Source organism: Platalea leucorodia (assembly GCF_965183815.1).
Source record: "Platalea leucorodia genome assembly, chromosome: 5".
NCBI lineage: Eukaryota > Metazoa > Chordata > Aves > Pelecaniformes > Threskiornithidae > Platalea > Platalea leucorodia.
Genome location: NC_138827.1, coordinates 50,545,418 through 50,568,387, shown reverse-complemented (window position 1 = coordinate 50,568,387; position 22,970 = coordinate 50,545,418). Strand labels below are relative to the sequence as shown.

At 44.9% G+C, this 22,970-nt stretch overlaps 1 protein-coding gene across 4 annotated transcripts in view; it reads right to left on the bottom strand.

The window, feature by feature from the left end:
- KLHL20 (kelch like family member 20) overlaps positions 1 to 18,418 on the bottom strand; it is a gene marked incomplete at its 5' end in the record, with an annotated part of 31,329 nt that extends 12,911 nt beyond the window's left edge. For 2 of the 4 annotated variants that reach the window (XR_014228247.1, XM_082312626.1), the window contains 7 exons: positions 448 to 631; positions 1,012 to 1,127; positions 2,358 to 2,452; positions 3,622 to 3,780; positions 8,089 to 8,662; positions 16,125 to 16,185; positions 18,357 to 18,418. Coding sequence is in view for 2 of the 4 variants with exons in the window: in XM_082312626.1 (XP_082168752.1) it covers positions 448 to 631; positions 1,012 to 1,127; positions 2,358 to 2,452; positions 3,622 to 3,780; positions 8,089 to 8,662; positions 16,125 to 16,147 (1,151 nt within the window). Of the gene's footprint in view, positions 1 to 447; positions 632 to 1,011; positions 1,128 to 2,357; positions 2,453 to 3,621; positions 3,781 to 8,088; positions 8,695 to 16,124; positions 16,186 to 18,356 lie in introns of those variants that run through there. The other 2 variants (XR_014228248.1, XM_082312625.1) reach the window with 1 other exon arrangement.
- Between the last annotated feature and the right edge of the window lie 4,552 nt (positions 18,419 to 22,970).

Here is a 22,970-nt window from a genome sequence, read left to right as displayed (position 1 = left end):
AATTCTCTAATTACCACTCCACAATAAAATTCCAGGCTCTTTCCCTCAACATCGAAGAAATGCTTATGTAACCTCACCTTCCTCAACATTGCTAAAAACAATCCAGCAATTGCAAAGAAGGTTAAGGATCATCACTCCTCCCATCAATTATACCCAGACCCACCTCTTACATATGCCTTCCTTATACCAAAGGCTACGTCTTGTCTCATTAAGCTGGGGATAACATGACACAAGCTGTTATGCATGAAGTCCTAGTTCAGCAGTAAACCAACACAACATTGAAGGTGTATGCAAGGGAGGAGGAAATGTAGATAACATGTAATATAAATTTCAGGTTTTTAGCAGAACAAGAACACAGATGGCAAAATAAACTCATTTTTAAGATGCTGCACCCAGGTTTAAACATTCAGAGTTACCATTTTGCACATTGGCCCTATGGAGACCTACCTTTCTACACTGTTAAGGTAAGAGGAACCATCATGGCCTCCTACAGCATAGAGGAGATCATCCAGAACACTGACTCCAACGCCACAGCGTCTTTTGCTCATGGAAGCCACCATCCGCCACTCATTGGTTTGAGGGTCATAACGCTCGACACTGGAAATTGCATCCCCGCTACACCAGCCCCCCACTGTAGGAACCAAACACAAGAAATAGCGTCATAACAACACACTGAGCTCACATACTGTATGTGTGCCTGGTACAAATAATCCCTCCGGACTTTGTCAGCCTTAACCCAGTAGCCCCATCTCCGAGTTACTCATTCTGAGGATTATAATTAGAAGACAGAATGTGATTTTCAAGAGGATTAGCATAAGTTGGAAAGTACTGTGGCATTCATAGCGCCAAAGAAATCACACAAGTAAGAAAGTGTAAGTTAACTCAAATCTCCAAATATTAATGCACAGGCCACTTCAGAAACATGTTGTAAAGACTAGCCTTATGGAAGCACTATCACCAGAAAACCCAGACTTGAATCTCCCGGCCTAAGCCAGCAGGAGCTATACGCACCTGCAAAGAGCACTTCTCCACAGCGTATGGGCTTGCGTGGTCTAGTTCTTGGTCCTTGCATCAGTGGCCGCTCTTGGGGCAACAGCAGATAGTTTTTAGCTTCATCCACTAGATCCCTGTGCAAGACAGGAAAATATTAATCCCCAAAGTTCACCTGACATCAGTCACAGGAGAAGGCATGAATCAAAACCAATGGCAAGAGCAGCCAGCACTAGTCATGCGCTTCAGGTATTCACAAATCACATAAGTGCATGAATAGCTCTAGTTAAAACGTACACTGTCACTTAAATACTCAACAGTTGTTTACAAGTCATTTACACAGTGACAGCAGTAGACCAGTATCAATATTTGGCCAGAGTTAATAATAGATATTGCTTGCTATAAAGACCACTAAAAAACTGTGACAAGAGGTTTGTCAAGCTTATTATGTAGAAAAGAAAAGCCCAGACTGCCTCAAGCTAAAACTTAACAATCAGTTTTGTCTAGGAACAAATCAGGAGTTGAAAAGCACACAAATACATATTACACACACATGACCAATAGATGGAGATAGTACCCTTCTGATGAATATTTTCTCCATCAGCTCTGGCCAGCTCACACTGTCCATCCATTCATGACTTGCCACCTGGACTAATCCTAATATTGCAAGCCCTTGAACAAAACAAAAAAGAAAAAAAAGTCCTCCTTCCCTCTACAAATGTGGAATTCCCCCACTATGAATGCTTATTCAGGAAGAGAACAATTTAGTCTACCCCCTGGACTTTTTTACATTAAGCACAACAAGAAAAATTGTGTGCTTTATAGATGATACAGAACTCTGTAGAACTAGATAGGTGAGACTTATACCATAAGAGAAGGAACTAAGAGTTTCCCTGCACTAGCATTGTGGGAAATAGTAGACTCTAATCCCAGAGTCCAATTCAGTTATCATAAAAGTACAGATTTTTTTTACATAGAGAAACTACTTTAAGTCATAATGAGATCGTGAATGCCATCGAAGTGGTAAGCTGTAATGAAAGGCCGTGACCAGAAAAACAAAAAGGTGAAATGGAAAACAGCACACTGAAGGGTACTTTACCAACAGTCAAACTGCACTCAAAGTTTGCTATTTCACTGAAAACTTGAAAGAACAAAGACACTTCTAGGGCACACTGTTGACTATTATAGAAATAGAAAACACAGTCTTGCATCTGTTCTCCTCCCAGTTGCAAAAGAGGAAATTGTAAGATAAATGATATCTCACATGAGATAAATGCTGACAAATCAGCACAGTTTTAGAGAACAGATGCAAATAAGGCACTCAAATACAACAAAATCCAGTTTTGTAAATCAGTGAGGAGATTTACCGGCATTCCTCATCGCTTTTAATAAGTGGATCAGAGCCCACTGTACCCACAAGAAACTTGGGACTCAGCAGCGGTAGACGGACATGCTGCAGGACCTAAAACACAAAACAGAACATATATGGTAAACCACATATACCCACAGAGATGCAAGAGGCCAAATGGAAAACCATAGCGGCTAACAAGTTTTGATAAAAAGAGTTAATAATTCCTCTGGCAAACATGCACGGTCATTTACACATCCAAATCCTGGCATTTTAGTGAAATGCAGCTCATCTTACAGCACCTTTGCCTTTTCAATGTATCAATTTAGATACCCAGCAGAAAATCAGTATTTGAAAGGGGACAATCCACTGGATCTATTAACAGATGAAAACAAGGTCACAATTGAAAACCTCTACAAAATTACATGTCAATATGTCTGCTTGAAACACTAGTTTAGTTAGAAGTTTTATCAACCATTTAGCTCTCTCAAATGTGACTGGTATTGTGCAGTAAATGAACAATAACAAATAACATGCCTTTCACAATGGCTTAGAATTTAGAGGCGCATGCAGGTATAGACAGAGGGGCCTAAAAAGGCACACAGTTATAAGAGCTTTAAGAGCTACCTTGAGAACAGCAGGTTTTTCTGGTTTGGTTTGTTTATTTAAAACAGTTTTCAAAAGCTTTCCACTAAATAAAGTTGCATTTAATGTCTATTTCGAAAGTAGAAACACTGAGGCAGGCAGACTCTCACCTCTTTTGATCAGAAAGCCTGAGACTTCAGAGGCTTTCTGGCTGACAGCTTTGTCAGAATGGGTGCTTCTTCTGGGAAATGGCTTGGCTTAGATGAAGCATCGTATTTCAACAAAACCATTCTGACAAGCTCCAGTATAAGATCATGAGGGCTGAGGCATAAATCAAACAGCAAAGCTTAAAGATACACCGCAAATGAAGACAAGCTTTTTCTTATACACTATGGTTTTTTTATACAACACTCAAAGCAATGCAGGCAGGTTTGTCTGGACAGACTACTGGAATGATCTAGTTTGGCAAGTCCTACCTGGAAACAATTGAACAAAGCCCCTACTGAAGGCTCTAGCCACTGCACCTTCCAGCCTAGATGAAGGGAAAGTGCAAGCCACCTAACACAGGTGGAAGTCAGAGAATTATTGTGGCTTTGCCTGCATTCAGAACTGTGACACTGCTGTGGCACCAACATATCAGCCCTCATTACTCTTCCCCTGGATAAAGCGGTCTTGAACATTACTGCACTCAACATTACCTGTGGCAGCTGGGGTCTTCTTTCCTGAATGCTGTATTTCACCCAGGCCATCACCGCATTGAACACCTGCTCTTCGCTGCGAACGTTTAACTCATCACTGGATATAATATCTATGAGCTGATTGGCAGGAAGCAGCATGAACTCCTCACTCTCCATTACCTGGTTAAATGGAAAGGAAAAAAAAGAAAGTAAGGACAGTGGCCAAAGCACCACAGCCATTCACCACTCCAGCGCAACTCTAAAGTGGATACAGTCCACTTGAATTAGAGTCTAATGGACTGATTCAGTAAAGTGCCAAATACCCATCACTGTTTTGACATCGACACATGTGAAGGGTTTGCTGCACAGAGCAGAATGTAGACCCCGGGAACACAACACAGACACCTTTAGATGGGGATGCAAGTGAAAGGGAATTTTACACAAAGTTTTTTTGTAGGGCACTTAAAGCGTTAAACCACAGAACACACTGATTAGGTTTCAAAACTTAGGAAAAACACAGCCCTTCTTTAAAAATCAGTCTCCTTGTTTGCCATGTCTAATATATAAAGAAGAAATTAAAATGTTGCATAGGTGATAAATATGTGACTGAAAAGTGGTATTGGAATAGAGAGGCTCTATTCACAAGATATTCAAAACAGAGCACAAAAATAAGAGTCTCAGAAACAAGTTACCAGAGGCATTGTAGAGAACGTGGGAAGTCGTCTTGAATGCTGATTTGCGGCAGAACAGAAAATATTTCAGGAGAGGGTGACGGACTCATTTGATTCTGCCTCTTTCATATGCTCTAAACATATACATACAGTTTGCACAAGTCCAGATGCACTTAAGAGGGAATCAGAGCCTCCTAAGGCCCTAAGGACTCATCTCTTGTGAAATTCAAGCCACTGACAATCTGCAAACATGTTCATTCCTTCAGTACCCAAGAAAGCGACCAAGTTTCTCAGGAGACTTTAGCTGCCGCTGGAGGACCGCTCACACACCACACCACAGAGCACACGTGAGTCAGCCTTGAGAGGTTACAGAGCTCACGCACAACCACATCTTCTGCACTGACACCAGGTAGATGGGAAAGACGCAAGAATCAAAATAAAAAGAACTGCAGAAATGGTTTGATTGGTAACTGTCAGCTTGGCTTCCCTACAAGCACTCCCAGTCTGTAGCCTGTAGTCTGAGAGGTTCAGTGACAGAAAATAACTGAGTATTGGCTTGTCCTTATCATTTGCGACCACTTTAGAATTCCAGGACTTATTTTATGATTTGCAGCATAAATGAAAGAAAAATACATTCTTTAACACAATCATCTCAACAGCAGTCAGCTGCACAGTTCTTTTAATTACCTGAAGAAATTAAGAGCACTGAATGAATATACAAAAACTGCCAACCACTGACAACAGCAAATATAGTTAAAAGGAACATAACAGACAGTGAAATCAGTTATCAAACTTTGGTCTAGGACCCCGTGGGCTTTCGGGGCAGTAAGAGCCACAGCGAGGTTAGCCCGCACACTTCTTCAGCCTTAGAGTAAGAACTGGGCTAGTCATTAAAGATCTTTATCAGCATTTTTCCATAGTCTCCCTCCCTTCTACACAGACTAGCTTATGTGTAAACTCTACCCCAACAGTTTGCAAGTGCAGTCTCAGATTCTGAAACAGAGGCTCTGGAAATGTGAGTTAAGGATGGTCGGCCAGAGTCTCCCTTCCTCCCTCAGAAAACCCAGCTGGCATCGATGGAAAACCAAGTTATTTCTACTATGCAGCCTGTTAGTTTACATAGTAAAACAAATAATGATTTAAAACGCTTTGGCTTATTTTGGCTTAATTATCAGGACACTAATAATTAGCTGACTAATATTAATGGTCTATTTGACTGACTTGCTTACTAAACAAGAATTGGATAGGCCTCATTTCCTCTACAGTATTCATGTGCATTACTGCATTTACAAACAGACAGAATAAATGTCAGAGTATACAATATGGAGTGCAATTTTTGTCTGTTGATACAAAGTACAAGTTGTTCATCCTTAAGTATATTTTTTTCCCTTCACACAGATGTCAGAGACCAAACAAAAAAATACGAAGGCTGTTCTTGTACAGCGGAGTTGTTAATAGAACCATTTCACATTACGTGCGCAAGATTCACTAGGGGGTTTAGGCAACAAATTAAATTGAGGGGAATGGAAAACTTGGAAAAACATTTTACCAAGAAGTTAATGATGTAATGCAGCAATACACATAAAAATTAATAGAACTAGAGGTTAGCACAGCAGAGGACGTGAAGCAATTCAGACTGCATTCAAAGTAACTGCATGGGTTGGCCTGATGCCTAGTGCTTAATATTTTACATTGCCATTCAGGAAATTCTCATATCACATTTCTTTTTGCCAGCTCGGAGGAACAATGACCATACAGCCTCTGCAGAGGAGGGCACATTTTTTTTTTCCTCAGTTCTCAACCTCCATGGCGGAGGATGATTAAGCAGCCGAGTCACTGGCTTCCATCAGGGATTACCAATCCACTCTCCAGGTGGAAAATAATGGCAGAACAGAATACAATCCCAACAAGCAGCACCATTAAGATTGTCTGCAGTGAAACAGTGGAAGCTAAAGAACTGATCATTAAGGATGAAGAGCTTCAAAACTCCCTGGGCACTGAAAGGGACACCAAAACCTGCCCAGGCCAAAGAAATAGTGCTCTAATCTAAGCAATTGCTTTCCAGAGGCTGTGATTCAGTTAAGTCAATTATAATTTGCAAGACCTTTGAGGAGGAGAGTGTTTCCTTGACTCCAAAACTTTTGTCTTTGTGTGCTTTAACAGGGATAAGGAAGACAGGAAGCTGTCTTCGAGGGACTGCAAAAGAAAAGAACCCCATAGCAGGCAGCTCTTCACACCCAGCTGCATGTATTAATGATAAAACATTTAAAAACAAAATTGTTATGCTGTTAAAAAGTTATTTAGAGGCTTGTAAGCATGCCCTACTCATGTAATAACAAGAAGAGCACAGATCTAACCATTAAAACGACGAAGCACTGAAAATAAACGACCATCTGGTTACCATCCTGCTCCCAAAAAAACCACAGAAGAAAAGAAATGCAGAGCAAGCACAGAGCACATGAAATGGCTAGCTAAAATGTAGGGCTTTTGGGAAATCACCAAGTTCTACAAAAAACAAGCTCTCATCTTAAACAGCAAATTCTATTTTCTAGTCTTCATGGTTAGGAAAGACATATTTAATTGCAACTTTTAGAGTAAACTGATGTCATGTGTCTACAGTTAAATAGCAAGTATTGTCTTTAATGCATCCAACAGTCAAGTTCAATTGTGTTTGCTTCTGCTCATAATTTCTTAAGTACTACCTGACTAAAATTAATACAATTCCAATCTATTTCCTGCAGGGGGAAAAAAGTCAGCAAGCTGCAATCAGTCATGGCACTTACATACTGCCACTGCTCTGGGGAATCTAAATTAGCATCAGGAGTCAATACTGGAGTTACTCCCTTTGGAAAGGATCTACCTGTGAAGCAAGTGGAAAGAGGAGATTTCTCCACAGGAGGCTACCTGTTCCAAGGGATTGAAGAGTGAAGTTTCTGGGAAAGGTAAGAGACTAATCTGTCTCGTAAGGGAACAGACCTTCATGCTGAGCGCACTCCTAGAGAGTAGCTGCTTCCAAAACATATGCAAATTCTTGCCCTTCCAACCAGCACTCAGGAAAGACACCACTTAAAAGTGCTGGTCTCCTTTCCACATCTGGGTGTAACAGTTAAGTAAAGACCCACTCTTCTCAGACTATTGCTCACAGAATCCTTAATTATTATGCTGATCCTTCCCTGAACCAGTTGCTGGCAATTTTTTTCCTCCCAAAATCATCTAGGCAGAATTAACAAAGGAGAAGAGACTTGGGTTTATAAAGGCCAGCTACAAAATTACACATTTGAATTACTTTCAAACAACTTCTGCTGAACAATACATGCAAAACCCTAGTTCTGCTACAGCAAAGGAGTTGAAGACTCCACTGATGCAGCTGTATGCTCCCCCATACAACCACATTTCCAATCCCTAAACTGAACACCATTTTTTTTTGGTTCTATTGATGTATTGTCCTTACTTTAATACCTGTCTCCCCTCCAGTCCTATAGAATGCAGAACATTTCTGAAAGGGGAGTGGAATGTCACACCATCGTGCAGCCGTGTCAGATATAATACCAAACTCCGACTATGCTTGCGACCTTGCCTTCCACATAGCACTCACCACGCAACTCTAAGAGAAGAAATGCTGTGGATCATATACAAACCACCAGTGCAAGGCAGTCCTGCAGGTACCTCTTCCCTTTCTTCCCCAACTAACAGCCTGTACCCATCCCTATTAGGGCACGCAGCAGATGTAAAGGCAGGATTTGGAAAGCAGAAAATGAGAGTTGCCCAGGCTCTCACAGGACACGTTTTACATGATTCCAGCATACTAGCTTCTTACCTCCTGGAAGTTATGCTGTGTGAACTTGTCAGCAATCCTCAGCAGTTCACGGCATGAATGAGTGTCAGCAAAAGCTCGGATGCCCAGGCAATTGGAAGGGTCCAACTGTCTCTTAAGGAACTCGCAGCAGGCCTCCTGGATCTCAGCCAGCTGGAGAAGGCAAGCAGCTGGCAACAAGGTCTGGACATTTCCCTCTTCCACAGTGATCTGAGAGGTGTACGCAAAGTCAATCAGCAGTTCCATGGCCCTTTCGTCGATGTCTCTGATCACTACTTCTGTCTGCCGACTCTCTGCCAGCTCCCCAGTGAACATGGCTCGGAAGTAAGGGCTGCAGGCTGACAGAATCACCCTGTGGGCGTAGATCTTCTTCGCACCGACTACTAGCACCACATCGCACAACTCCCGGTGCTTCCGGAGAAGGTTGATGACTTCCAAAGTTTGTCGAGGGTGCTTGTCAGAGATGTAGGGCATGCGAGCAGGCTGCGGCACCCCTTCTGGCAGTTTGTTAGGATCTCCAAGTGTGCAACGGCTAGTCACGTCCATTCCGGTCTCTCCTGGTCGAGTACTGGTACACCTGCAGCGGAGGAAGCCGTAAGACAGGACCATCATCAATTAATCTATCACCAGCTGTCAGCCAAAGCTCTAGGGTTCGCACCGATTACAAGCGCAAAACCAGCAGTGCCCATAGCTCCATGCTGGAACGTGGAAACCAGCACATGATCAGGTGAAAGGGGAATCCGTCTCAAACCAAAGCGTACCTAGAAGTAAACAAATGCCAACTTTAAACAGGCTTATATTTATACCTATTTTTATATGCTTTCTATGACACACCACTGTAATATCCAGCTACACATACATATTTATTAGCTGAACCTCGTAACAGCCTTGCGTTGCAGAGGAATATTAGCCCCATTTCATAGACAGTGACTCAAAGCAGAGAAGATTAGCTGACTTGCCCACTGTCAGTTGAGTTTTCTTTGACAGAGCTGGACATGGCTTTCCACTGAAAAGAATTCCAGTTGCACGATTTAACCAAATTTCTCTGTCGTTCCACCTACATTTTTGATAGGGTCGCTCATCACTGTGATATCTGAACACACTAAACTGTCACATAGATTTCAGCAACTTAAAATGGCCTGCAGCCTACCATGAGTATCTTTCAGGTTCACAGAATATCCATTTAATCATCACCTCTTCAGTTATTTTTGAATTATGGAGGCTTCTGACTCAATCCACCTTCCCTTACATGTTTCAAAAGAAGGTTAATCTTTCCCAAGAATGTCAGACTAAGAACTGCAGAGGGTAATTGGGATTATCAGACCAATCACAAAAAAGTAAAAACAATCAAAGCATCCACGACTATTGGCCTACCAAAAAAGGAAGAAAAAGTCAAGATTGTAACTTTAGAGATGAGGAACCACTTGAAAATATATAAACAAAGTTTCTGGCACAGATTAGGAAAAACATACTATCTTCCCAGCTCCGCATGCAGCGTTCTAGCTATCTGATGTCCTTCTTTACAAAAGTTCAGATACCTTTCCTTTATCCCTCACATCCCTGAGCAGATGTCAGCTCTGCCACGGCTTAAGTGCAGTACCCCTCTGCACAGCAGCACAACAATGACAGATCACGCTTCACACCGTGTATGCTACTAACTTGAGAGAATGGGAATGCAGTATTGCCCCGAGCCCTTCTGCAGTTCTGCAGGGATGAACCAAGGTGACACATCTCATACCTCACTTTGCGAGACGTCTGCCTACACCCCAGGCTTCACTATCACATTATGACCAAAATCAGTGCTAAACAAGAAGAATTAAACCCAACTCTATTTTCAGCACTCAGACTAAATAAGCAGATCAGTGCACACTAAACACACCACACACGTACCTGAGACACCATTCTGCATGTTTCGAGCATATTTGAATTTCTGCCACATATCATACGAACAATTATTAAAAAGATGCATCAGCACCAGTGACATAGCAATTACTACAAAAATAAAGAAAATACAGGAAACTACTGCCTCTTCCCACTTCAAAGAAAAACCATCACTTAGAGCAATTAAAGCATATTGAACAAAATATCAGAATACTGATGGTTATGAATTACCCAGTGAGTACACTGGCTGTTGCAGATATACTGAAAGACCCAATACATCTTATTCATTACCAGCTTCTCTGGTACACAGGCATTTGTGAGCTGTCACTACCCCACTTTGTTCATACTAAGAGTTAAAAAGAAATCTAACTTCGCTTTGCCATTGCTCAATGTATTTTGTGGCATGCTTGAAGGAAAGAATTAAAAAAATAACTCACATCTTTTCCTCTCATTATTATGTCAAATGCACTTTCTAACCACAGGGAAACCAGTCTCTTTGCAGCAGTTCAAATTATTTACTTGCATCTTAGACTGTTTTCCCATTCCCCCCACACCCTCTCCTTGATCATCATATTCAGATGTTTCAGACCATTACCTCTTCCTCATATCTTAGTTACACAGATCCAGCTGGGTCTCCCCTCTGGGTTTTGCTGCTTGCTCCTGTTCAGCCTCTGCACCTTAAATGCCTTGTTTTTTTATCCCTACTCCATCTTTTTTATATCCATCACCGTTCTCCTTTCCTGACACCTCTGACAAATCCTTCTGCTGTTATACTGCCTCTCACTCTCCTCCACCCACTCTTGTCCCTCACAACCCAAATTCACCTTGTGGGGTTTGACAACCATTTTCAAAGCTCTGCCAAGTTCCTCCCAAACAATGCAGCTAAGCTCTCCTCCCAGCAGTATACACAAACTAAGTTTAATGGTATCCCTACAAAAACCCCAAGAAACCTTGACTAAAGATTAATTTACCCAATTGGCTTACTTTCATAGTCCTTAGCAGCTAAGGCCAGAGGGTAACTAATTTAATCTCTCTACCAAGAGATGGAGAAAGGTGGTGACAAGAATCCCTCTGTAGAGTCTAGCTCTTGCTAAGCAAGCCAAATGGATTTTATTGTGCATTAGGGGTTTCAAGCTATGTCAAACCAACCCCTGGGAGAAAAGAAAAAATAAGAGCCTTATTAAGACACATGCTACTGTAATAATTTTGGACAGTTTGTCTTAACCGGGTTGTCAGTCAAAGCATCTAAGCACAGAACAAGCATTCTTCAACTAAAAACCCATTTCACAGAACTACAGATCACAAGAGATGGCCTAAATACAGGACAGGACCTCCTTTTGGAAAGCAGAACCCCTCTGTTACACCTGTAGGCTTTCCTCAAAGACGACCCCCACTAAAAACAGCCCTAAAGCAGATCTCAAAGAACTTTTTAGACTAGCACAGATACTAACTACGATAAGATTAGATTAAAGCTACGCTGCCACAAGGAATACAGTGTACCTTGTCAATCCCACCACCCAAGACTCTTTGCTGACACAGGGCAATGGGGTGGACCAGCTTATGCCATGTGAACAGTCGGCCAGATTTAGGCAGTAGTCCTAGTCTTTCCTAGCCAGCACAGAACAAGATTCTTCTGCCCAAATTAGACTCTGCTGAACATGTCTTTAAATTAACTGAAAAGGAGTCTCGTTAGGAAGAGCTGCAGGCATTCCTGCATTGTTCCCATCAGCGTTTATCTGAGCGCCTGCATTGTATCCAGCCTCCTTCCTCCAGGAGAGAAAGTGCTGGTTAATGATTAAAGAAAATTGAATGGATGGAAAAGAGAGTAATAATCAAATTGGCACTCCTGATTCATCCATAACTTATCTCTGGGTAATGCAGAAGCTAGTGATCAATAGGCTTGGGAATTTCCATACTGGATCAAACCAGATGCTTGATGTTAAGCACTGTCAGTTGCCGCTACACACAGGCACAGACGTGTGAATTAAAAGGACACCGTCTGATGGCATGTCTCTCCACAAGGATAATAATTTAACTGCATTATGTGTGCATTATGCATAGAGAATGAAATGATGAGTCAGTAGCTTAGAGGTGTGAAAGACAGAAGGCAGCACTTGATTCTCACATGGCAGGCTAGCTGCCTCCCCCCCACACACATGCAAAGCTAAGAGCTGCTCCTGAATACTTGGGGTGATTAAGAAGGGTTGAGGATCAGAGAGGAAATGTGTATGCAAGGATAAAAGATTCATGCTCAGCTATGCAGATATTCTGGGATTAGCTTCCATCAAAATGCAGGGCTGGGGAAATCAGTAAATACAATGGGATTAAGAAAGGGCTGACAAAGGATCAGTTTTTGTAGCACACTGCTGAAAAGTACAAATAGGAGCATAGGCAGCCTGCAACAGTAAGTCAGCTAAATAAATAGGCTGCTCTGCCTCCATTTTATTCAGCTATGCCAGTTCCCAAAACTTTATTCATTAACACAGGCATCTATGAGACATTCATCCTTAGAGCTTACAGCAGCTTCTTTCAAAGTTCAAAAAAATATCTAATAACACATATCTAAGAAAAATACTCTCCGATACTGTCATAGAGCTCCTTAACTTTCAAGTCAGAGTAGCCTGCATTTTTTTTTAAAATAATGTATGTTTTAGCATGAGATTACAAGCAAGGTTTAACACAATTCAGCAGAAAACAACAGGCTGACCTAAGGCCTATGAAACAGAACAAGTCTCAGGCTGAAAGCATTGACTGAAATCCAAAATCATACATTGCTCTATGAGATTTCAGTAGCAATGGATTTTAGTAGCAAATGAAGAAAACAAACCAAACCTGTAGTGATTTCTGTCAATGCCTCGCCTTGAATTTAACGCGTACACAAAGAAAATATTTCCTATACTCATTACAGAACCGCTAGAACAAAGATCTTTGATTTGGCCCAGCAAAAGGCGATACCCTCAGCAACAGGAGTGACCACCACAACACTGCCGACTAAGTAAATGGAAATGTTTAATCGTGGCAATCAATACTCTAGGAACTAATTACCTAAAAGTCTAACTATTAGTAAAAATGCCACTGACTCCTTTTCTTACCTAGACAGCAAGGTTTAGGTATATGTGCTCAATGAGGCTGAGTTATGAAAACAAGCAGATAAAACTGACTGCAATATTATTTTACATTACTCAAAAGGAGAACAGCAAGGATCTGGTGTATATGTCCCTATTTACATTGTTTAATTTCATTTTCACTGACCAAACCCAGAAAACTCAGTTTCACCAAGAATGAGGATGTCCACATGTAGAAAGATGAAGTCATTACTGGAGTCTTCCAAAACCATCCTAAGCCTTTTGCAGTTTGTCTTGGGCAAGAGCTATGTCCAAGCAATTGGTTAACTTCCTGAGAGCATGCGAGGGCCCCAAGTGCACCACTGGAGTCTGCAGCCTCTCCCGCTCAGCAGGGTCTGGCTGCCTGTGCCCGAGCCAGCTCTGATACAGCACTGCTGTAACCTGGGATCAGACCTAGGAAAGTGCTGGGTGAGAAAGAGCTGGGAGGGCCTCCCCACTTTCCTTGGGAGCTGCTCAAGCCCTCAAGTCTGAGCTATGGTAAAGGTGCACCTGTACCTGACCATGTACCCCACTGATACCGACTGCTGCATTGGCTTCCTGGCTTGACCTCAGCCCTTCCTCATCACTACAGACTTGCCTGATGAGCACCGGACTCGTGGCTGACCCTGGTCATCAGATCTGCTCTGTCCTCCTTGCTTGGGTACTGTGGGACTATGCCCTTCACTGGAGAGGTCCCCTCTGCCTTGCTTTTACCTTCAGCAAAACAATGTTCTCTTACTGCTGCCTGACAGCAAGACAGAATAGCCTGCCCCAACTATCACTTCATTTCTAATGCAAGATAAATCCTGTTTGAACATCAATGCATTTTCTCTACTATAATCTTGACAGGAATAGCTGCAATGCCTTTTCTGTTCAAATTGTACTTCCCATCCTCTGAATGCTGTACACATTTGATACCAACTCACCATATTTACTAATACAGTACTGACCAAGTCTCATTCCCCTCTTCTTGCAATATCTAACAGGACTCTCACCTGTGGTATTAAATGGCTGCAGAGCCCCGAGTAAAAGGATAAAAGAAGTGCTCCGCCATCTGCTTAGCTGGGCTTCACAGGAAGATCTGTGAGCCTGAAATCCAATCAGGAACCTTTTATCATTTTCTGCTAAGATACACAGTAGAATAACAAACAGAAATTTTAACAATCTGCACAGAGGCCCTTAAAACATGCAAGCATATTCAACAAACTGAAGTCCACAGCTCACGATAGAGCCGTGCTTGTCAGGCTAGACTGCAGCAATTACAACACATCTAGGCACAGAGATCAGCTGAAAGGTTAGTTCAAAAGTAAAGCCATGAAAATATGCCAAACGTGTTATCCATGCTCTACCCTGGCTTGCCAGACAGGGAGGGAAGACAAAAGGTACTGAAAGGTCTAGTCTGCACCCATTATTCACATTAAAAAAAAAAAAAAAAAGATAAAAGAAAAAAAAAAAAGCCTGAAGTGCAAGGATCAGCACCACAATAGAAAACCTCTGCTTCTGTTGCCCACCACTAAAACTACCCAGTCTCAGTGGCAGACAGAACTTCCATGATATCAAGTCTAAGGCCACAAACCCACAAAAGACATACAAACTTCAGCACTAATTCTCTGCCTCAATGTGACATGCAGAAAATAAATTTAGAACCTCAATTTTTCCATTAGGAACACAAAAAATAGAGAGAAAACAACAACACAAGCCAAGCTAGTCACCAATTTTATGTCATTTTGCAAAAACATTTTGATAAATTGAATACAACATAAGAACCTGAAAAGCTGTGGGTTTACGTTGGTTAAGATTTAAACAGTCTCCACTGTGGAAGACTAAGGTGGAAGAGAGCTTGTCTGCTACTTAATCTATCTTGGAGAAAAAGAAACTCACTGTAAAAGTCACATACAGCTCTGCATTGTCTAAACCACATTTCTTATCTTGGCAAAAATATTGAACAATATATAGCCCCAGTGATGCCCATATCATGTCTCAAGGTTTACTCAGCTTAACTGAAGCAGTGGCACAGTCTTTGTTGCGATTGAGGGTTCATTTCATTAAATAATAAACAACATAGTGTCACTCTGCAAGGGTTTAAATGACTATTTACTTCTTACCTCCTTCCACAACACAGAACCCAGGCTAATGGTTTCTGCAAATGCTATAGCTAGAAATGCTCTACATATTTATCTATGATTAAAATTCCTTGCCTTCTCTTGCATGACTGTTTACAGAATTATCCATAACACAAGTCTCCCTACTTTCAACAGCCCAAAGAGTGCAGACAAACTAAGCAATTTGCATGAGTTCTCTTTACTTCATTTAGAGATGGAGAACTTCAGGAAACTTTGCTTCCACACAGCCTGTATCACATACATAAATACATCTCCTGTTAAGTTTTGCCATGGGATGGCCATCGGATAGTGAAAAGCAACTAGAACTAGGAGACGATCCTGTTTGCCAACCTGTCATCATGGCGATTTACCGTGACAATTTTTTCTCTATATAACAGATAATGTTTCTGACATAACCACAGCAAGAACTCCCCGGAATTAAACTTCAGCTGCATCTTCAGCTCATTAGAACTGAGGCAGCTGACATCCGTAATTAGAAAAGGAAATCTCCTTTTTACCCAAGACCTCACTCCAGCAAAGGGACTAAGCTCCTTTAGTTAAGGGAAAAATAATGCCCCTTAGAAATCAAGTTTAAATTTATTCCCAGGCAGTTCACATCACACAATTTGAATACCTAAGTAATTAAATACTGGATTTTAAGTATGATAGTAAATGGGGGAAGTAGGGAGGGGGGATGGAGAATTATGATAACTTGTCTTCCGTAGTCTTCCTAACAGCATATTCCTTTAAAGACATCTGGTCCTGTAAATATTGAAAGCTAAATACATTTAAGTAAGGACTAAAGATGAATGCTTTACATTCTAATTCTCCTAACCAGGCCTTTAAAGAAACCAAAAACAAACAACATTTTATGGTCTAGGCACTTATGAAACAAACTCACAAGATTTATCATATCTAGATAAGAGAAGGACAATTGTTTTTCATATCTTACCTGCGCATTGGCTTTCCGTCCATGCACCGTTAAGAGAAACCTTCACCCTATGCTTCAAGACCTGATCCAAAAGAAAAAGGAAAGAAAAAAAAAAAAGGGTGATATTCTGAAGCAAGAGAACCTTCTTTCCTCTCTTAACTCTGGCTCTACGACAACAGAACTGACCACATCCTATACTAATATGCCTTCAAGCTCTTATCCAGCTATAAAATTCACAGCCTAGATTAACAATGTCTGGATTGCAGAGAATAAAGCAGAAGAAAATATAATCGCCATTAAAAGTAATTTCACCACAGCTGCATAATGATTCTTTAGGCAAATGGAACACACACATCATAAAGTCAGTAAACTGCCTCCCTGAATCCTTAAAATTGTTCTACCAAAGTAAAAAAAACATCTTAAGTAACAGGGTGCTCGTTCTTACTCCTTGCTCAGAGCCAGGAGGTATCCCTCCCTCTTACATTTACCAGAGATTTAAGGCAGGCTGACACCTAACAAACAGCACAGTGCTGCTCAACAGCCACACTGCAGAGCCAGAATTCGATAGAAGATAAAACTTGTGTCTGGAAATTGAAGATAACTATGTGCCCCAGAGGTAAGAGGGATGCTAATAATGGTACTACATCTGCAAAGATTAACGATGCTGCCCGATACTCACTACAATTCCACTCCCAATACTCATTTTCTGAGAGGAATAACAGTTGCAAACTGCACAGGCCTTCCACAGTCAACCACTAACTTCTAACTCTAACGTAGATTAACCCTTTTTACAAGGGCGTCACTCATCCCCATTTCATTTTTAATGACTACTCAATTAGGAATAAACTTAATTCAATTCAATCATTATTTAAAGCAGGAAGCCTAACTTTTTCTCATGTATTAAAAGAACAGAAGTGTGTTCTGCTTCCATACTGATATTCACAGACTTCCTCCCATCCAGAAATGGGAAACCAGTGAAACTATAGGAAAAGCAATGACAGAATGAGACTGAATAACTCTTAAAATAAAAAGAAGTAGCATTTAGAATAGAAAAACTCAAATTTAGGAAGAATAAAATCACTTTTGGAAGACTGAGATTGTCAGATTGGAGCCCTACATCCAACAGTAACAAAGTATTTTTGGCACAATTTAAATTAAACTACAAAGTGTTTATATCTTTATTTGGCTGCGTGAACAAGCACCTTCTTTTATATGCAGCATTCTCCAGGTACATTATCACAGAAACACAAACGGAGCCATTTGCCAGTTAATGAAGAATACGCTCAGACTTGCTGTCTTCCACAGCTGCAAATTACTCAGGTTCGTACCTTCCTGCAAATAAAGAAAGCTAATTCCTCCCGGTTAGGGCATAGCATACCAGGTTAAACCCGAGCTACGGCTGCCCAGCCTGTCCCCGCTCGGACTCTGCTACCGCTCCTCTCACCAGCGTCGAGGCGCTGGGTGGAAAAGGGAGCCTCGCTGCCTGCAACCGCGGGGAACGCCAGGTGCCCCTCTGCAAAGGAGCAGCTCCGCAGCCGCCCCTGTGCAAGAACACATGCGAGAGCCGTCCGGAACACTTTGCACATGCTAGGAAACGTGGACGATGCTATTCTTAAACCCTTGATTGCATCAGATTTAATCCCCTTAAAACCCACATTAAAAGTCGGGGGGGGGGGGGGGGGGGGGGGAAACGCAACACATTTTGGCTCAAGGTCCTCGATTTAGTGCTCTCCGCGGGGCAGCAACTGGGGGAAACGACGGTTTTCCCAGCAAAACCCGGCCCTGGCTCTCCCGCCCCCGCCGGCACAAGCAGGTTCCCCGAGGCGTGCGGCTGCTCCCCCGGGACGAACGCCGCTCCCCTCCCGCACCCTTCCCCCGAGGGCCTCACGCCGGCAGCCCGCGGCGCGCAGGCCACGCCGCCAACCGACAGCAAGCGGCGGGCAGGGCCGCGGACCCCCGGCCCGCGGGAGGAGACCGAGCCGAGCCGGGGAGCCAGGCACACTCCTCCAGGCCGCCGCCCCGCCACCGGCCCCGGGAGCGGAGGGCCCCGGCGGCCTCCCGGGGCGGCGCGACGCGCGCCCCTGCCCGCCCTGCCCCGCCACCCCGGCGGCACCCGGGCAGGGCTGCGCGCCCGAGCCGACGCCGCAGCGGCGGGAGTAAGGGGGCCCCGCGGACACCCGCACTGCAGCGGGCGGCCGCCCCCAGCCCCGGGAAGCCCCCCGCCGCCGCCCAACGGCGCAGGCGCTCACTCACGCCGGGCGCGGGGTCCGCCGCCGAGCCGCGGTCCCGCAGCAGCAACCGAGCCGAGCCCGCCCCGCCGGGCCCCCCCGTCAGCGGCAGGAAGTGGGCCGGCCCCGCGCGCCGCCGCCACCAACCGCCGCCGCCGAGCGCCGGGCCGCGCCCGCCCCTTCCGCCCCCGCCCCCGCCCCGCCCTCCCGCGGCAACGGCAGCGGCCCCCCGCCCGCCCCGGCCCCGCGAGGGGCAGGGCCCGGCGCGGCCTGCTCCGGCCTGCGGCCTGCCCCAGGAGACGGCCCTGTCCCGGGAGGGCCCGTGACAGCTGGGGTGTCCGTGACGGCCGGGTGCACGTGTCCCGTCAGGCGGCAGTGACTGTGGGATGCCCGCGTCCTGCCGAGGGCCCCGGTAGCTGCCCGTGTCCCATGGGGTGACGGTGTCCGAGTGGCGTGCCCATGGCCTGGAGAGGTTCTCAAAGGAGGCCATGTCCCAGTGAGGCGGCAGTGGCTGCTGCGTGCCCAGGACCCCGTGGGTCATGTCCTTCCAGGAGTAATGGACCAATGCAAGGGAGCCCATCAGTGATGTCAGGATTGGAGGCAGCCTCGGCTGCAGTGATCACGCACTGGTGGAGTTCACAGTCCTGAGAGATAAAGGTCAAGTGAAGAGTATAGTCAGGACCCTGAATTTTAGGAAAGCAAACTTCCAGCTCTTCAAGGAGTTAATCAACAGGACCCCCTGGGAAACTGCCCTCAGGGACAAGGGAGCAGAACAGAGCTGGCAGACCTTTAAGGAGTCTTCCCACAGAGCGCACGAGCTCTCGATCCCCAGGTGCAAGAAATCAGGCAAGGAAGGGAAGAGGCCGGCATGGCTGAGCCACGACCTGTTGGTCAAACTGAAGGGCAAGAAGAAAATGCACAGACAGTGGAAGAAGGGACTGGTATCTTGGGAAGAGTACAGGGACACTGCCCGGCTGTGTAAGGATAGGATCAGGAAGGCCAAGGCTCAGCTGGAGCTGAACCTGGTGAGGGACTGCCTGACAAACCTAGTGGCCTTCTGTGATGGAGCGACTGCATGAGTGGACAAGGGAAGAGCTATGGATGTCATCTATCTGGACTTCTGTAAGGCCTTTGACATGGTCCCCCACAACATCCTTCTCTCTAAATTGGAGAGATATGGATCTGATGGGCGGACTGTTTGGTGGATAGCAAACTGGCTGGATGGTCGCATCCAGAGGGTAGTAGTCAATGGCTCAATGTCCAGATGGAGATCAGTGACAAGTGCTGTCCCTCAGGGGTCCGTTCTGGGGCCAGTGCTGTTTAATATCTTCATCAGTGACACAGACAGCGGGATCGAGTGCACCCTCAGCAAGTTTGCAGATGACACCAAGCTGAGCGGTGCAGTTGACACGCCTGAGGGATGGGATGCCATCCAGAGGGACCTGGACAAGCTTGAGAAGTAGGCCTGTGTGAACCTCATGAGGTTCAACAAGGCCAAGTGCAAGGTCCTGCACCTGGGTCGGGGCAATCCCCAGTATCAGTACAGGCTGGGGGATGAAGGGATTGAGAGCAGCCCTGAGGAGAAGGACTTGGGGGTACTGACAGATGAAAAGCTGGGCATGAGCCAGCAATGTGCTCCCGCAGCCCAGAAAGCCAACCCTATCCTGGGCTGCATCAAGAGAAGCATGGCCAGCAGGTCGAGGGAGGCGATTCTGCCCCTCTGCTCTGGTCTGGTGAGACCCCACCTGGAGTGCTGCATCCAGCTCTGGGGCCCTCAGCACAGAAAGGACAGGGACCTGTTGGAGAGGGTCCAGAGGAGGGCCACAAAAATGATCAGAGGGCTGGAACACCTCTGCTATGAGGAAAGGCTGAAAGAGCTGGGGCTGTTCAGCCTGGAGAAGAAAAGGCTGTGGGGAGACCTTATTGCGGCCTTTCAATACTTAAAGGGGGCCTACAAGAAAGATGGGGACAGACTTTTTAGCAAGGCCTGCTGTGACAGGACAAGGGGTAACGGTTTTAAACTAAAGGAGGGCAGATTTAGACTGAACGCAAGGAAAAAAATTTTCATGACGAGGGTGATGGAACACTGTCCAGGATTTTTGCTCAGGAGCTAGCAGGGCTGATTGATAGAGCTTTAAACTAGATTGGAAGGAGGAAAGGGATAATACCTGGCTAGTCAGCGATGAGCAACGGGATGGCACACCGAAGTTTGAGGAGCTGCATGCTAGTGAAATTCCTCAGACTGCTCCATGAGGCAATGGGCACAATGAACCACACCTGGAGTGTTTTTACACAATTGCATGCAGCATGAGGAACAAGCAAGAGGAGCTGGATGCCTTGGTCCAATCCCAGAGATACGACATCATAGGCATAAGTGAAACCTGGTGGGATGAGTCCTGTGACTGATGTGCCATAATGGATGGTTACAGGCTCTTCAGGAGGGATAGGCAGGACAAGCAAAGTGGGGGGGTGGCATTGTATGTAGTGGAGGGACTGGAATGCATGGAGCTATCAGTTGGCAAAGGCACAGTGGAGAGCCTCTGGGTAAGGATTAAGGGACAGACAAATAAAGCGGATGTCGTTGTAGGAGTCTACTATAGGCCACCCAGCCAGGATGATGACATGGATGAGTTATTCTTTAAGGAACTAAGGGATCCTTCCAAGTCATCTGCCCGTGACCTTATGGGGGACTTCAACTTGCCAGATGTCAACTGGTAATACCACACAGCTAGTACAAGCAGGTCCAGAAGATTCCTAAACCATCTGGATGATAACTTCTTGGTACAAGTACTAAGAGAACCAACCAGGAAAGGTGCTTTCCTTGATTTGCTGCTTACTAACAGAGAGGGTCTCGTGGGTCAAGTGACGATTGGTGGCTGCCTTGGCCACAGCAACCACAAAGCAGTCAAGTTTAAAATCTATGGTAACAGGAGGAAAACTGCCAGCAAGACCTCAACTCTGGATATGAGGAGAGCTGACTTCAGGCTGCTCAGGGAACTACTTAGTAAGATCCCCTGGGAAAGAGCTTTTGAAGGTGCTGGGGCCCATCAGTGCTAGTCACTTCTTAAGTGCCGCCTCCTAAGAGCATGGGAGCAGGCAATTCCAAAATGTTGGAAGTCAAGAAGCGAGGTAGAAGGCCGGCTTGGCTGAGTAGGGATCTTCTTCTAAAACTAAGATGAAAAAATAAAATTTATAGCCAGTGGAAGCAAGGTCAGGCGACATGGGAGGACTACAGAGTGGCTGTTCACCACTGTAGGGAGGAAATACGCGTGACCAAAGCTCAACTAGAGCTGCAGCTGGCCAGTACTGTGAAGGACAATAAAAAGGGCTTTTTAAAATATGTAAATAGCAAAACACAGGCTAGAAATAACATTGGTCCATTACTTGATGAGCATGGTCACTTCACAAACAGGGACATAGACAAAGCAGAGATGTTTAATGATTTCTTTGCCTCGGTCTTCAACATCGATGATGGGCTCTGGGACCCCCTGGGTCTAGCCCTGGGCTACAGAACCATAACTGTGAGAACAACAAACTCCCAACCAACCCTGAACTTGTGCAGGATTTGCTGCTCCAGCTGGATCCCTGTAAGTCAATGGGGCCCAATGGGATTCATCTGAGGGTACTTAAAGAGCTGGCTCATGTCATAGCAAGACTTCTCTCAATGATTTTTCAATGTTCTTGGGAATCTGGAGAGGTCCCAGTTGACTGGAAGCTGGCAAATGTTGTCCCAATCTTCAAGAAGGGCAACAGGGATGACCCTGGTAACTACAGGCCTGTCAGTCTCACTTCTGTGCCTGGCAAAATTATGGAGAAGATTATTCTGGGAGTTATTGAAAAACACCTGAAAGACAACGCAGTCATTGCCCCAGCCAGCACCGGTTCACAAGAGGAAAGTCCACTTAACAAACAATTTCCTTCTATGACAAGGTTACCCACCTAATTGACCAAGGGAAGCCAGTCGATGTAATCTTTTTGGACTTCAGTAAAGCCTTCGATACTGTCTCTCACAGTATCCTCCTGGACAAAATGTCCAGCATAATCTGGATAAACACATAATGCAATGGCTGTGCAATTGGCTGACAGGTCAGGCTCAAAGGGTTATAGTAAATGGGGTTACATCGGGCTGGCAGCCAGTCACTAGCGGGGTTCCACAGGGATCCATCTTAGGGCCAGTGCTCCTTAATATCTTCATAAATGATTTGGATGCAGGACTTGAAGGTTTGTTATCAAAGTTTGCCGATGACACAAAATTGGGAGGAGCTGTCGACACTCTCAAGGGCAGAGAGGCCTTGCAGAGAGATCTAGACAAATGAGAGAGCTGGGCAATCACCAACCATATGAAGTTTAACAAGGGCAAGCGTCGGATTTTGCACCTGGGACATGGCAACCCTGGATGTACATACAGACTGGGGAACGAGAGGCTGGAGAGCAGCCTCACGGACAGGGATCTGGGGGTTCTGGTCGACGGCAAGTTGGAGACGAGCCAATAGTAAGCCCTGGGAGCCAAGAGGGCCAACCGTGTCTTGGGGTGCATCAAGCACTGTATTGCTAGCTGGTGGAGGGAGGTGATTGTCCCACTCTACTCTGCAGTGGTGCAGCCTCATCTTGAGTGCTATGTGCAGTTTTGGGTGCCACA